The sequence below is a fragment of the Callospermophilus lateralis genome, chromosome 19, assembly GCF_048772815.1.
Source record: "Callospermophilus lateralis isolate mCalLat2 chromosome 19, mCalLat2.hap1, whole genome shotgun sequence".
Taxonomy (NCBI): domain Eukaryota; kingdom Metazoa; phylum Chordata; class Mammalia; order Rodentia; family Sciuridae; genus Callospermophilus; species Callospermophilus lateralis.
In genome coordinates this window covers 15,301,147-15,313,650 of record NC_135323.1, presented here as the reverse complement: position 1 = coordinate 15,313,650, position 12,504 = coordinate 15,301,147, and the positions used below count along the sequence as shown (strand labels likewise).

General features: G+C 45.6%; 1 protein-coding gene across 1 annotated transcript in view; it reads right to left on the bottom strand.

The window, feature by feature from the left end:
* Nucleotides 1-12,504, bottom strand: part of Vwa3a (von Willebrand factor A domain containing 3A) — a 51,797-nt gene that overhangs the window by 35,461 nt on the left and 3,832 nt on the right. The window contains exons 2-6 of the mRNA XM_076840482.2: nt 7,392-7,515; nt 3,498-3,622; nt 3,325-3,402; nt 1,378-1,432; nt 121-219 (exon numbers count right to left, since the gene is read on the bottom strand). Coding sequence (XP_076696597.2) covers nt 121-219; nt 1,378-1,432; nt 3,325-3,402; nt 3,498-3,622; nt 7,392-7,514 — 480 coding nt within the window. The 5' untranslated portion in view covers nt 7,515. The remainder of the gene's footprint in view (nt 1-120; nt 220-1,377; nt 1,433-3,324; nt 3,403-3,497; nt 3,623-7,391; nt 7,516-12,504) is intronic.

Here is a 12,504-nt window from a genome sequence, read left to right as displayed (position 1 = left end):
TGTAGGTGCTAATTAAGCAGCCGGGTTCTTCACAGAACACTCTTGCATTTGTTGTAAACAAAGCACGGGAGGGTGGGGGAGTGACTCCAGGTATCTCCTGGGGGGGGGGGGAAGACTTACCATGAAGTCATTCTGGAATTCTTCCTTCCGAGGGCCACTGCCAAATGCTGATGCATCAAGGAGGATGCCCACCCTGGCCCCCTTGATGGAGCCAAACACCTAAAACCAAGAAGGCATTCAGAAATAAGCATCACAACTCTGTGGCTCTCCTGGGCCATGCACAGAGCAGCTCTGCATGAAACAGAGGTGCAAACACCCTCTTACCTCAACAAGCAGCAGCAGGTGGAAGCCCCCCCCCCCGCCCTATTTTATGGGGGAAAAAGCAAAACCCCGGGTCCTGACTTCAGCTCTGGGCATTATCTGCTCCCAGGCCGTGCATGGCAGCCTAGTTTCTAGAAGTTCTTTTTCGTTAGCACTACTGTGGACTCTCATAAAGTGAGGGCTGCCCATTACAGAAAAATCTGGAGACTAGAAAAAGCATCCTTTGTAAGAGATGAAGTTTGAAGTCTAATGACATCAGCCTATCTTAATTTCTGTATGCCCCTTTTTATGTTGCTGACTACCAGTCAAAGGCAGATGTGCTGGGCTCCACAGCTGCTGTGCTATTTCTGTGCATTTCTAATTGAGTTTCTAAATGGCGATTACCATATGCATGTCAATGCTGTTGGACTCTGTACTCTAGTGCCCTCCTGTCAGAGTGGCATGTCAATTGGAACTTTTCATTCATATGAAATTGAGAGCTCTCTAGAGGCAGTAGGTGCCATTGGATGTTTTTGTCTTAACTCAACTTTATTGGACTTTATTGACTGCCGAATTTTCCTGTTGGATTCCCTCCTTCCACGTGCACAGATAATTTTTTTCAAGAGGGGGGTTCTAAAGATTAAACTCAGGGGTGCTTAACCACTGAGCCTCAGGGATGAGCGCAGGTTCCAGCCTAGCCAGGCAGTATTTCTCACCTCCTGGTCATGGTGATTTTTCTAAATTAGTCCAGTAAGAATCAATCCCAGCCCTTGGGAGGGAACTTGTCTAGCTAGTGACACGGAAGGCTAGATTGCTGGTGGCCCTCTTTCCCAACCCTGGGGTGAGCCCTCCTGACAGCAAAACCAATCCTCAGGAAAGCAGAGCCCAGACAAATTGCACTTGGGTCCAACTGTGTCTGGGTACAACTTCATCCATGGAGGTTAACAAGTTTCTTTTTTTTTTTTTTTAACTTAAGCCCATTTAAGTTGGAGAGCTGTCTTTTACAGCTGAAAGAATTGTAACCAGTACAGACAGAATGAGTGGAAAGGGACAAAGAACAAGATCCGCGTCTGTTACCTTCTTGCTGTTTTCTGTGAGCCACTGGATTCTCTGCTGGTAGCGTTCAATAACTCTGTCAAGACACCAGAAAGACTCATCACCACAGTCGGCTGAGCAACAGCCACTTACACCCACAGGAGGAAGGTGTGGGTGGGATTTTTAAAAATCTAGGCAAAATCTGGCCAAGAGACATTAAATACAGCTCTGAGTTTGCCAGGACGCCAGGTAAAATCCCGAAGGGTATGTGGCAGGTATTGAGTGCAGAGGCTGCTCTGCTGGCGACATTATCAACGGCTGGCTTGGTGGGATGAGGGGCAAGTGAGGGGAGACCTAGGAGGACAGGGGCCGTGCTCATGAGGAAGATGGAAGAACATTCTTGTATTTGCTCAAATCGGTGTCTTCTCAGATGCAACCACCCCTGGTCTCCTGGAGAATGATCCTAAATGCACAGCCAAGGTTGTTCAGCTGCAGCTTCTGGGTAACAAAATATTGGTTTGCAAAAAGTAGCCAGAGGAATTTCTTGATGTTCTCTTAATGCAAAGCCAGCCATTCCCGTCACTGGTTGGACAGTAGCACATGATGGGGACTCAAGGTAAAGACCCAGTCATTTGAGTTTAACTGACTTGCACTCACTGAGGGCAGGTAGATTTGGGGACCAGAGAAGAGCAAGGAAAACCCATAAATATAAAATGGTGGGACAAGGAGTGATGGGTAGATGTGTAAGTGGTGGGTAGACGTGAGCTAAGAACATGAGCTTCATAATGAGAGGGGCTTGGGCTGGAGAGCCAGCTCTGCCTATCACTAGCTGTATGACCTTGGGCAGGTATGGTAACCTCTCTGAGCCCCAGTGCTGCGTCATCTTCAGCAAGCAGATAATAAAGCATTCTATCCAAGTCGATTTGTCCAAACTCCACTCACTGTAAGTCAATTCTCTGATGATCCAGTTGCCAAATGACCAATTAGCTTAATAGACTAGAAAATTCCATAAAGTGCTGGATTCACAATTAAAACCAGTCAACTAAAATATCACAGAATTCTTCAAAACTCATTTAATCTTCTAACCCAATAAAAATTGCTATAAAATTTACCATTAAAATGTTTTGATAAATTTGGCAAATTGGTTAACTCTGTGAATGATGATTTTAGCAGCTGACTTTTGATTAGCTGGTGTGAGAGTAATACAAAGTTTTGGGTTGTTGTAAAGGTTAAATACAGCCCTTAGCAGAATTTGTGACACATTAATTAAATATTATCTATTATTATTATCATCATCATCATCACCACCTTTCAAAAAACCTCAGTAAAACAATAATTATGGATCCTAGATTGCTATAACTAGGATGAAAGGACCATCCTAATCTGTCAATCTGTCTACTGATTATCCAGAGACATATCTGTATGCATGTGTGTATGTATTTGCACATATTCTTGTACTATCAAATCAGTTCAGGAGAGGGGTGTATGCATATTTTTGACATACATTGAGCCCAACCAATTTGAACTTGAAAGTGGTAGCTTTTGTTTTTTGGTACTGGGGCTTGAACCCAAGAGTGTTTTTACCACTGAGCCCTTTTTATTGTTTATCTTGAGACAAAGTCTCACTAAGTTACTTAGGACCTTGTTAAATTGCTGAGGCTGGCCTCAAACTTGTGATCCTCCTGCCTCAGCTTCCTGATTTTCTGGGGATTGCAGGTGTGCACCACCATGCTCAGCTTTAAAAGTAGTCTCTCTTAACCATTAAACATCAAAAGAAACGGGTGAGGTTTCATGGGTTCATCTAAAGGGACTGTAAGACTGTAAGACTCATTTGGTCCAACTTTTAAATTTGAGAAAAGGGAAAACTGGGGCTACATGTGGGAAGAAATCTGCCCAAGCTCTTGTGAGATTGGTGTTTGAACAGAGTTACTTTCAGGCTGGGGAACAACCTAACTCTTGAGCACTGGGTTGTGGGAGAAACATACTTACTCAGAAAGCTTTGATTCAAAACGGTGGATGGTGTGGGTGCAGAAGCGCACTTTTTGGGTGACATTGCAGCTCTCTTCCCTGAAAAATTAAAGCCTGATGAAGGGGTCTCTCAGGACTGGGGGCGGGGCAAATCATGCAGCTCTCAGGAGTGAGGGGAATGGCTTCAGACTTACAGCATGGCTGTGCCCTGACTGATCAGGTCAGACAGGGTGAGTTTCTCAAACTTTAAACTGTGAGTTGAAAGCCAGTCTTCAGACTCTTCCAAAACTGAAGACTGATCCTTGCTTTCCTGCAGCTTCTGCAAGACAGAAGCCAGAGTCAGACAGAAGACTGTGTGTGAGATAGGGACAAGGATGCCTTGGTTTTCTTCACGTGGATACCCCAGGGGTGCCAGATCCCCCGCTAAGGCATTCTGCGAATTCTCCTTGCTATAGAAACAAATGGATTGGTGGCCAGTACTCTGGGCCAGTGGTTCTGGACACCCAACCCATTCCCCTTCCCGTGCCTCATCTCCAGATGTGGCTAGGCCATTCTAGGGTAACACCACAGCCTGCCTTGTAAATGACTATGCCCCCATACAGTGGCCAGACAACTCGATTGTAGAACTCTGAGCCACAACCTCTGCAGGGATTCACCCCAAGTAGTCAGGATTTAGTCACTGATTGGTAACATCCCCAATTTTTGGGTGGGGGGATTATCAGGAATTGAACCTAGGGGTGCCTAACCACTGAACCACATCCCCAAGACTTTGAAAAAATATTTTATTTAGAAGAGAAAGGGTCTCGCTGAGTTGCTTAGGATCTTGCTAAGTTGCTGAGGCTGGCTTTGAACTCGTGATCCTCCTGCCTCAGCCTCCGGAGCCTCTGGAATTACAGGCATGCACCACTGCACCCAGCAACCTCCCTATATTTTTGTTCCCACTTCCAACTCAGGACCAACCAGAGAAAAGTCAAATGTCCTCAAACCAGTCACAGAAGATGCCTGCTTCTAATGAGCTCATCTCCAGCCACCTCACACAATACCCTCAGACTTGCAGTCTCTCCTTTTTCATGACAAATTTTCCCCTTTCCCCACCTGCCTTTGAGTCTCTGCAAAACACAAGTGATGGTGGGTTCATTTGCAGGGGGTGTCTTCTGTTTATTTCCACACTTGGATTCTCTGTACCTTTTCAGGTGAGCGAGATCTGCCGCCCGTCATTCTAAAAGGTCCTTTAAACATTTAAAGGACCTTTTAGAATGTGAAAAGTGGGGTGATTCTGTCCAGCTGTGGATGTTTTAGAAGACTTTCCTAGGCATTGAAGGATTGAGGCCATGACAGGGACGGCGCTCCCCTGCTGGGACCTAGTGACCTTTGTGTCACTTACATTACTGCTAAGCTCAAAATGTACACGGTGCACTTGGTGGTGGAGCTGAAATCTGTCATGACAAGAATTTGACATGGGCTGTGCTTTCTGGGAGCCGGAAGGTGGCGAATCCTGGTGTGGGGCTGAGTCGGCCTGGTCTGCTCACCTCTTCTGGAGCCTGGCATTTCTGCCTTCCCCTTTCTAGTGGGTATTTCTGAGCCATTACCTTGAACTGGGCCCTGTCCCTGGGGCTAGGGCTGTGTGGACAAGGAAAGAAGTGCTACATCCTAGCATGGAGAGGTGGGCAGTAAACTGGGAAGGCATCAACATGCATTACAGTCTCAGAGAGGAGCCATGCCATTAAGAGAACAGAGTAGGGGAAGTTGATGGAAAATGACTGGGTGGAGATGGGGAGGCCGATTAGTCGCCTGAGCTGGAAATTCACCTTCCAGGTGGAGGCCTGGGGGTGGGTAGGGCTTGAAGACCAGAAAGGCAGCTGCGTGTTGGAGCGCAGAGAATATGGGGTAGTGGGACCCAAGAAGAGGCTGGACGGACCCCTCTCCCCACAGCCTGGATCAGGTGGGGACTCTGAAGGAGCTTCCAGGACAACTACTGCAGTTTCTGTGGCACAGAGGTCCTTCAGTGTTGCCAGAGCCGGCCACAATTCAGCTGGGGGTGAGACCCCAACTCGGCCCCATGTGTGAAACCCTTTCCTCCAGTGGTATCTAAGGACTGTGGGGTGAGTCTGAGCACTCTTTACAACCCGGCTGGGACCCCAGGCCAGATTCATAGATGTTTGAACCCTAAGTGGGTTCTCCTGGACCTTGTGTGTGCCAGGGCTCTCCTGGGATTGGGCAGGGTGTCAGGGAGGAGATGGATACTACCTGGTGGTTGGATGAGCTACTGTGACCAGGTAGAGGCATTCTCCATTTCCTAGCCTCCCTTTCCCCAGCTGTATAATGGGCATTGTGAAGCTATGGTTATAGAATATAACCTTGAGTGTCCCTCCACAAACAATTCTCCACCCTGATCCTTATTTTCCCCTGAGGTTTGGTCATAATGCCCCCCTCCCCCGCCAAGGCAAAAACAATGAAAATAAAACCTGCTACTATCTTCCCTCTAGATAGCATCCATGCCTTTGTTCTGTGCCTGAGACCTGCTCTGTCCTCTGTTCCAAAAGGAAATTAGCAGGTATGAAGGAAGCATGAAAAACACGCTCAATAATCATAGCAAAACCTAAGCAGCACTTACTGTCAAGTATTTTCCATACATTAACCTATTTACCTCTACAAAGTAGGTTCATCATCATCATAACCCCATTTTACTGACAAGGAAACTGAAGCACAGAGCACTTAAGTAATTTGCCCAAGGCCACACAGCGAGTAATGGTGGAGCTGGGATTCAATCCCAGGCTTATGAAGCTCAAGTCATGCTTGTAACCATAACACTACGCCAGCGCTGAACTGCTTATCTCCTGAAAGAATGAGAGAAAGGACTGAGAACTTGCTCCTTATGCGATTCCATGCTAATCAACATCCTGCCCTTGAAAGGCAGGGTCCCTGTCCTATACTTCAGGAAATGCTGCTCTGCCTCATGCGAACACTAGATGTCACTCTTCTCATCTTTAAGGGCTGGCTGGGACCTCTGAGCTTGGGAGCATTTCATCTTCCATCTTCCTTGCATTTGAAATGATCTTTCATGTTGGAGGACGTGGATTTTGAGTTACTAATATTTGGAGATCTACTCTTAACCACATTTTAGATTTGGAATGCTCGTTACGTATAAAAGTAGATGCTCTACATGGAGTGGTGTTGGTGTTCTTTCCCTCTTTCCCACAACTCTCTATCAGAGAGGAAAAGGAGACTCTGAATGTGGCTGATAAATTAAGAGTGGTCCTTTGTACGCCTGGGAAGTCACCTCACATTTTGATATGAAGATAGTTGGAATAAAGAGCATGCCATCAACATTTGAAATCATTGGAAGATTTCTTCAGCATTTCAAGATGCTGTTGACCTTTCCTCATTTCCTTTTAATTAAACTTGCATTCCCATAAATGCCAAAACTTGAGGAAAGAAAATAGGACTGTTCTTCTGGTTGTTTAATTACCAGCATTAGAATGGTGTAGTTTTAAACGGATTACCATTCAAAGGTACCATATTTAAATTCTAGATATTTTAGTAGGTTAGCAGATGGTTGTGGGATAGCCTTGCACCTGACAACCAGCCATGGTGGCTCTTTCCATTGTAGAATGAATGTTCTAGACAGTCCCACCCCCTCTGGAAAGCAGCTTGCTAATACATGGAGAGTCAGACTAATACCAAAGTCTGTCTATTCTGGAGCTTAATTCTGCCACGACTCTCCTGCTTTACCAGCACTTTCTGAAACAGAATTTTCTGTTTAAACTTTAGGGAATCCTAAAATTTAAAAAAAAAAAAAAAGTCTCAAGAAGGGAAACTTTAGAATAAAATACTTTAGACTTCGGACTTGACAGACTCCTGAATATTTAATAATGTGGCCGAAAAGACTGTAAAATTCCTAGGAACAACATAAAGATTCTTCATTCATTTCTAAAGGCAGGAGATTAGAGATTAATGCTTAATTAACCTTTTTTTTTTTTTTTTAGTCTGGGGATCCTATGTGAAGAAAGAAATACCCAGAGTTGATGGAGTTCTCTGTGCCCTAGCTGTGACATGTCACCACTCACTAAAAGTGTCTTGGTTTTTACCAGTAAGTCCTGGGTCTGGTTAACGTGGGTGACCAGTAATCCACTGTCTGGATTCTGGCTGGGTCCATTCATTTTCTTCTGGGTCAATTGCTTCCTTGGATCTCTATCAGTGTTTTTCTTCATGCTACAAAACATAAAGTGATTAGATCAATGTCCTGGACATCGACTCTACACAACCAGTGCCTCCCTCTTTTCTTTCGTCTAGTTCCAAAAGGATTCCAAGAACATTGGTATTTCTGTGCTGGAACTGAGAGGGTGCCTGTAGAGTCCTGATCAGTTATGGACTTCAAGTTCGTGAGACATTACATCATACCGTTTTGGTGGTTAGATAATGAAAGCCCCCAGGTAGATAGATGTAAAATGTTGCAATAACCATTATCTGGTCTCACTTCAAGGCAGACATCCCCTCTCGACTCCCATGGGATAAAACATTGCTGTTGCTGTTTTTATTTGCAAAACCAGAGAATCCTGCTTAGGAATGATTTTCCAGAAATCTATTATCTTGACCATGGAAGACAGGACTAATTTGGGTCCCATTATAAAAATAACCTACTCTTATTTTCCTAAGGAGGAAAAGATCACAAGAGGATAAACACAGCATGTAGACAATATTTTTGCGGGGTTTGCTCAGCTCAGCTGTTCTTTAGTTACACTAAATACATATTGAACATCTAGTAGGTTTAAGGCATTGTGCTTTGTGCTAAGGATTCAAAGGTGAACACGGTGGCAAGGGTTTCTCCACTTTGGCCTTCTGATGTTCGGGGGTGGACCATTCTGTTGTGTGTGTACATTGCAGAATGTTTGGCAGTGTCCCCGGCTGATCCCTGTTAGATGCCACCAGCACCTTCCTCTTCCTTGAGATAAAAGCATCTCTGGACATTGCCAAGTATCCCCTGATGATGGGCGGGGGGGGGGGGGAGGTGCAAAACTGACCCCCGTTGAGAACCAGTGAGATAGGTATTGTCCTTGACCTTGTGGGGTTTATATTCTAAAATTGGTCTGAAAAATCAAAATTACACACCATGACACACGCTGTGAAGGAAACGGACAGGAGGCTGTCATAGAAAGGCATCAGGAAAGGAGCTCTTCCTCAAGGTGAAGTGGTGGGGGCAGGTGTCTTTTGAGCTCAGATCTTTTTGAAGGGTGAAAAGGAGAGTCCATGGGAAGGATGGGAAAGCAGAGTGAACAGCTGGTTTCCAAACCCTGAGGTGAGGAAGACCTTAGCCAATCCAAGGAACTCACAGAAGGCCTGTTTGGCCAGATGGTAGGAATTTCAAGATGAGGAGAGTAGAACAGAAAGAATATTGAGATGAGGCTGAGCTCTGAGCTCACCCTTGAGTGAGATCCTTCTACTTTGGAAGGCACCGCTTATTGGAGGTGTATATCCAAGATGGATCAATCAGATCCTCTCCCTGGGAATTTGTTATTAGGAGCAGGAAGAGGCTCTCCAGGGGAAGGTGGAGGGGATGGTCATTTCTGTGGGGCCATGGTCTCCTGGCTTCTTCCCTTCCTGCCTGCTCTTCTCAGGCTCCTTCCCAGGCTTCTCCTCTACCTGCTTTCCTGGAGGTTGAGGAGGGCACACGGCTCTCATGTCTCCTCTTACCTATGTCCCAGGCTTCCACTGCCACCTATCCGTGAACGACTGCCATTTGTACATCAAGAGCTCAGACGTCCCTCCCTGACTCCAGAGCTGGGAATTCACTGACATTGGATATTTCCACTTGAAGCATTTCAAACCCAGTGTGTTCAACACTGAACTCATGATATTCCCTACAACACTCTCCTCTTTCCATTGCTTTCTAGCTAACAGAAAAGAACCACCATCTACTTAGCATCTACTTACAGGAGTCAAAAATCTAGGAATTGTTCTTGACACCCACTCCTGATGCCATTCCATCATCTCATCCTGTTAGTTTTAAGACTCTCTCAAACCTCACCATTTATCTGTCTCCAGTCCAGGCCACTGTAACCTCTGTCATAGACACTGCAGTAGACCCTGGCTTGCCCTCTAGGTCCCCTCAGCCCTCCCATCCACTCTGTTCTCTTTACCGACTGGAGTGTCTTTTAAAAACATGAATCCAGTGTTGTACTCTCATCTTCTCCCTGTTGCTCAAAACTCATCAAAGTCTTCCCTTTTTCCCTAGGAGGAAGACTAAGATCCTTGAAATGGAATTTGAGGCCCCACAGGGTTTGACTGCTGCTCATCAACCTCTCTAGACTTCCTACTTTCCCACGCACCCTCCCTTCTGTGTTCCACAAAGGCCCTGGAATGCTTCATAGTTCCTCTCACCCCAGGATCTTTGCATGTGCTGCTGTCTTTGCTCTGGAACATTCTCCTGCCCTCCCTGTACTCTCCTCATCTTTGATGTTTCAGCTCATATATGTTTCCTTTGGGAAAAGTCTCCAGCATTCCATTCAAGTTCAGGTTACTTTGTTTTATATATTTTCCCAGGACTGTCTTCCTTTCTTTTAAATAGCTTGTCTTAATTTGGAATGATAAATACATTAGCATGATTTTTAAAGAAATGGTATGTCTCTCCCATGACACTACTATTTACCTGAGAGCAGGGACTGGCAAACAATAAGTATTTTGAGGAAGTGAGGATAAAGGAAAGGAGGTTGAAAAACTGCCTCGACTCTTGAATTTCTAACTATTTATCCCAGGCATTTGGTAAGAACAGACCCATTTTCTGCTCTTGGTCTCGGTGAGCCTGTTTCTTATAACTCTACTTTTTTGCTTAAGCTAGCTGTTACTTGCAACCAAACAAATCCTGGCTATGCCGCAACCTGTGAGAAACTATGAAGTTGCAGCTCGAACATTAGTATATTCTCTTAGGAAATTGCTCCATGCAAGAGCTTAGCAATGGTTCAGCAACTGGCTTTCACTTCTTTTATTTGGAAGATGCTTTATTATCTGGGAAGCACCAGGGTCATGTGGCAGTGTTTTAAATTAAAAACCAAAACTGGCTTGACTTCAGTGAGCTTTTCTGGAAACCCTATGGCAGGGACTGTTGAAACAGAAATGCCTGATGAACAGGGGCCCCTACATAGGGTCTTAGTTCCTTATTTGCGGGGTGGTGGTGGTGGTGATTAATGCTTTTTTAAATGCATTTGAGGCTTGCGAATGGTTCTGGGGGCTCTTGCATGGGCCAGTGGAGGAGACCAAGCAACGTGGGGCCTGGGAAGAGCTCTGGACCTTGGGTTTTCTCATCTGTAGAGTGGAAGAGGGATGAAGTAACCGAGGGCCTACTTCCAACTTCATTGTCAAGAGGATCGAATGAACTCAAGTTTGAGAAAGTGCTTTTCAAAATACAAAGTACTATAGAAATCCAGAATGCCACTAAATATCTGCCGCCTTGAAGCACTTCAGCATGAGACTCCTAAGCACTTATTCCTTTCATTAATATTTCAAGTGCCTTCGGGGACCCAAAGAGAGCTGGACTGGGGAGTAGGATGAACTGTCACAGCCTTACCCTCAGGCCTCTGTTCAGAGTCAAACAGGAGCCTCCACCCATTGTAGTGTTTTCCACAGCAGACCTCACCATCTGACCTTCTGTATGCCAATGGTCTACTCCTTCTGTCCCAACCTGAGCACACTAGACATGAGCTCCCTGAGGGCAGGGACTTTGAAATGTCCACTACTAGAAGACTTTTACAGTGCCTAAAACATAGCAGCTTCTTAAAAAAACAAAAAGGCACTTATTGAACAAATGCTTTAAGGGCAGGCCCAGAATTTGGGCAAAGGTGGGCCATATTGCCCAGGGAGAGTGGCTAGAAGAGTAGGGAAAGTACAGACTGGTTCATGGCTGTTGGCATTTTGGTCAAAGGGACGGAGGAAGTGTTGATTTGGGGATAAAAGAAAACCTTCAGCTAACTTTCTGAATTATTAACAGCTGATTCTTCTAAATTTTCATCCAAGATAAAGCCATCCTCAGGGTTTGCACTTTTAACTGCAGAATTGTCTCATGCCTTGTCCCCAGCCAATCATGATGCCAGAATGATTTTTTTCTAATATGCAGAGTTGCTGCTATCACTACCTGTTTAGAACTCTGCCATGGCTCCTCAGTGCTCTAAGTCAAACAAGTCAGACCTTCTTCCCGAGAACCCCTATTTCTACATCTTACTATTTCATACCTACCTGTGCTCAAGGTGTTCTCAAAATGCCCCTTTCCTCTTTCATCTGGCAATAAACTCAGTAAGTTCCTTCGGACTCCTATTTGCTATCCCAAACTCCGTAGCAGAAACCCTGTGGAAGTCTTGTTTGCTATTCTATTTCATATCAAGTTGTCATGGTATCTCCCCAATCAGCTTCTCTATTGCATACCCTCGGCACCTAGAACCAGGCTTGGCAGGCAGGGAGCAGGGACTTAAGATCCCAGGCTCCCTAAAGCTTTCTTGCTCAGTCAAGGAATTAGCATCTGGGCCTCTCCTGCCCTCTTTCTTCCAAACCCTGTCCACCTTTGGGACACTCACCTGCCTTTATTTGCATTTCCTTTTATTTCTCCATCTGTGGGAGAAGGGTCTCTGGCACTCCAGGGCTCTGCTTCTCCTGCTTCCGATTTCTAGTTGCTCCAAGCTCCTCTAAGCAACTCCATAGGGGAGCCTGCCCTGCAGGAAGTGTTAGCTGGTCTCCAAGGCAACCGACCAAGCCACTGCAGCTTGGGGCAGGGCAAGGGGAAAACTCTGGCCCCAGGGAAGAGTTATCACCTCTTTGTTGTTAGAACCTCTCCCAGGCAATCTACTCTCTTTCACCCTCACAAGATCCTGGAAGCAGGATTTGGATCTCTTTTCTATTTTTAGAACCTCTGGGTCAGCAGAGGACTATGATTTAGACCTGCTGTTTTCTTGTGATAGAAACGGAAGATACCAGGGAGCCTGTAATGAGCATGAAAATGGCGATCTTCTCCTTAGACTCCCTAGGTCTCCCTGGGAGAAGACTGACAGTCTCCACCCCCACCATGCCCAGTCCTGCCCAAGCCTGGCTAATATGGCAGCATGCTCAGTGACCTCTTAGCATCACAAGACAATTATCTTCTACAGTGGTTCCTAGACCTGGGTGCCCATCCGAATCACCTGGGCTGTTTGCTAAGCAAGCATGTACATTCTCACGCAG